Raw genomic sequence first — 2,507 nt, forward strand, 5'->3', positions numbered from 1 at the left:
GCGCCGGCCCGCCGCGCGCCGGCGGCGCGCGCAGCGGCGCGGCGCAGCTCGCGCTGCGGCGGATGTCGAAGCAGCTGCAGAACACCTTCCTCCCCAGCGGCTACCCGGGCAGCGTCGGCCCCCACTACCTTCAGTACTCGTTGTGGCAGGCCGTCACAAACGTCGCCACCACCGCAAACGGCGTGCTGGCGTCGACGTTTCTTCTGTATGCAGTCGGCCTCGGCGCGGGCGCGATCCCCACTGCGGGCGCACTGAACTGGGTGCTGAAGGACGGCCTCGGGCAGGTGATGGGGCGGTCGGGAGGGCGGCGGCTGCTGTCTTGGGGCTGCATGCGGGGGCCGGGGCGAGGGGGGTTTTGCGCCCAGCGATTTGAGGGGGCTTGCGGCGCAGGCCCGGCGGGGGCAGCGCGTGATACCTGGGCTGGCGAGAGGGCGGGTCGTTCTGGCAACACAAAGCGGCGGTAGCTGCGGCGGCAGCGTCGCGGCCGTGGCGCCAGCCGGAGGGCGCGCCGCGATGGGGCTTGGGCCAACCTGCCCGGTCGCGGCAGGAGCGGCGGCGGCGGTCATGGCGGCGCTGCTTCAGCAGCAGCAGCCCTGAACGACGGGGCGCCCCCGGCGCTGCCTCGCCTCAATCCCAAACACCATGCCGAGACACTCCTCGCCGCCGCGGCCCCACCACCGCTAAAACCGTTGCAGCTGGGCACCCTGCTGTTTGCCAAGGCCATCGCCCACAACTTTGACATCCACTCCAAATCATGGTACTTCCTTTCCTTCGTGCTGCTCAGCTCCGCCACAGGCGAGTGTGGGCGCACGTGCACGCGCATGCGTGCGTGCGCTGCGGCGCATGCGGGCGGCCGTGGCCCGTGCCCCGGCACGTCCGCCCCTGCAGCCTGCGGCCTGCCTCGGCGGCCTCCGCCAGGGCGCGCCCGGCACCCGGCGACGCCCGCCGGGGCGCGCTCTTGCACGCCCGTCGATCGGCCACGGGCGCCTCCGCCGCTGTTCCTCCCTCGCGTCTCATCCCCAAAACCCTGAACTCTCGACCAGGCATGGAGATCGCGACCATCCTGGTGCCCAACGCCTTCCTGGTGCTTGGCTCATGCGCCAACATGATCAAGGGGCTGAGCTGGATGGCGGGCGGCAGCACGCGCAGCGTCTTCAACTTGTCTTTTGTGCGGGACAACAACATCGCGGGTGTGCGCCGGGGGGCCTGGGCCGGGGCCGGCAGCTCTGGGGCTGCCGCAGCAGTGGCCTGCTTGGGGTGTGACTTGGCTGGCTGGCGGGCGGGCGGCGGGGGCTGTGCTGGGGCCAGGGGGCGAGGGCGGCGGGGCGCTGCGGAGGGGCAGGCGGCCGGGTGGCAGAGGCCTGCTGGTGAATAGGGGGGAAGGCAGGCGTTTGTATTTGGCAGGCTGGAAGGACGGCGGGGCGGCGGGCGGCGGGCGCCGAGGGTGATGCGGGGCCTGGAGTTGCACCCGGTGCGTGGGTCTTGGGCGGCCCTGGGCTGTTCTTGCTGCCTCGTTCCTGAGATTTGCTGTCGCCTCCCTCCCCGATGATATCGCGCAGACATCACCGCCAAGAACACGAGCCAGTACATCTTTGCGTCGCTGTTTGGGACGGCCCTGGGGGTGTCCATATGCGCCTACATCGGGCAGAGTGCCCCTCTGGCGCTCACTTCCTTCAGCCTGCTGGCAGGTGGGCGGGCACGAGCTGTGTTTTAGCTCGCGCGTAGTATGTGTCAAGCACGCATGTGTGCTCTCATGCATCACTGGTGCAGCCGTGGTGTGAGGTTGAGTGTGCACGTGCGCGCGACTGGTCGCGCGCACTTGTGCATACGTGCGCGTGAGTGTGTGGCCTTATGCGCCGACTGCACGCGCACGTGCATCCTTTAACCGACTCTCGCCCTTGGTGCACCCAGGCGTCGGGCCATTGCTAGAACCCGGCACCGTCACGCCTCGCCGGGCCCTGCCCCGAGTGAACCCCCCGCATCTCTCCTTTCCCACTCCCCTCACCTCCCTGCCTCCGTCTCCCAATCCCTGCGAGTCCGCACACACGCATGCACACACACACACACACACACACACACACACACACACACACGCGCATGCACACACACACACCATGCCGCCCTAACCCTCAACCACACACACACACAACCACACCACACACACACACACAACACACACGCACACCGCCCATCCCCGCCAGGTGGCGCCCTGTACAGCGCCTTCCGCACGGTCCAGGCCATCCCCCTGCCGACCCTCAACAGCACGCGCCTGCAGCTGCTGACGGGGCGCTACCTCAAGTGCGTGCGGCGCGCCAACACGGGGGCAGCGGGGTACGGCGGCGCGGCGGCGGCGGCGGGGGTGACGCAGGGCTACATCAACTACCAACGAGTGGGCTGGGTGCTGCATGCATCGATTGTCAATGGGCTGCTAGCGGCTGCGTCTGGGGCGATGCAGGCGGGGCATACGTGTTTTGGCTCGCCAAAGGCGGCATTGTGTGGGACAGCAG

At 69.2% G+C, this 2,507-nt stretch overlaps 1 protein-coding gene across 1 annotated transcript; it reads left to right on the forward strand.

The window, feature by feature from the left end:
- Positions 1-62: 62 nt before the first annotated feature.
- MNEG_15924 (putative UPF0420 protein C16orf58 like protein) lies at positions 63-1,781 on the forward strand (the record flags this gene model as incomplete). Its single annotated transcript, XM_014035605.1, has 5 exons — positions 63-284; positions 696-801; positions 1,044-1,190; positions 1,560-1,688; positions 1,771-1,781. The coding sequence occupies 5 exons, from the start codon at positions 63-65 to the stop codon at positions 1,779-1,781; spliced, it is 615 nt and encodes a 204-aa protein (XP_013891059.1).
- Between the last annotated feature and the right edge of the window lie 726 nt (positions 1,782-2,507).

The sequence above is a fragment of the Monoraphidium neglectum genome, assembly GCF_000611645.1.
Source record: "Monoraphidium neglectum strain SAG 48.87 unplaced genomic scaffold scaffold05797, whole genome shotgun sequence".
In the NCBI taxonomy this organism is placed as follows: Eukaryota; Viridiplantae; Chlorophyta; class Chlorophyceae; order Sphaeropleales; family Selenastraceae; genus Monoraphidium; species Monoraphidium neglectum.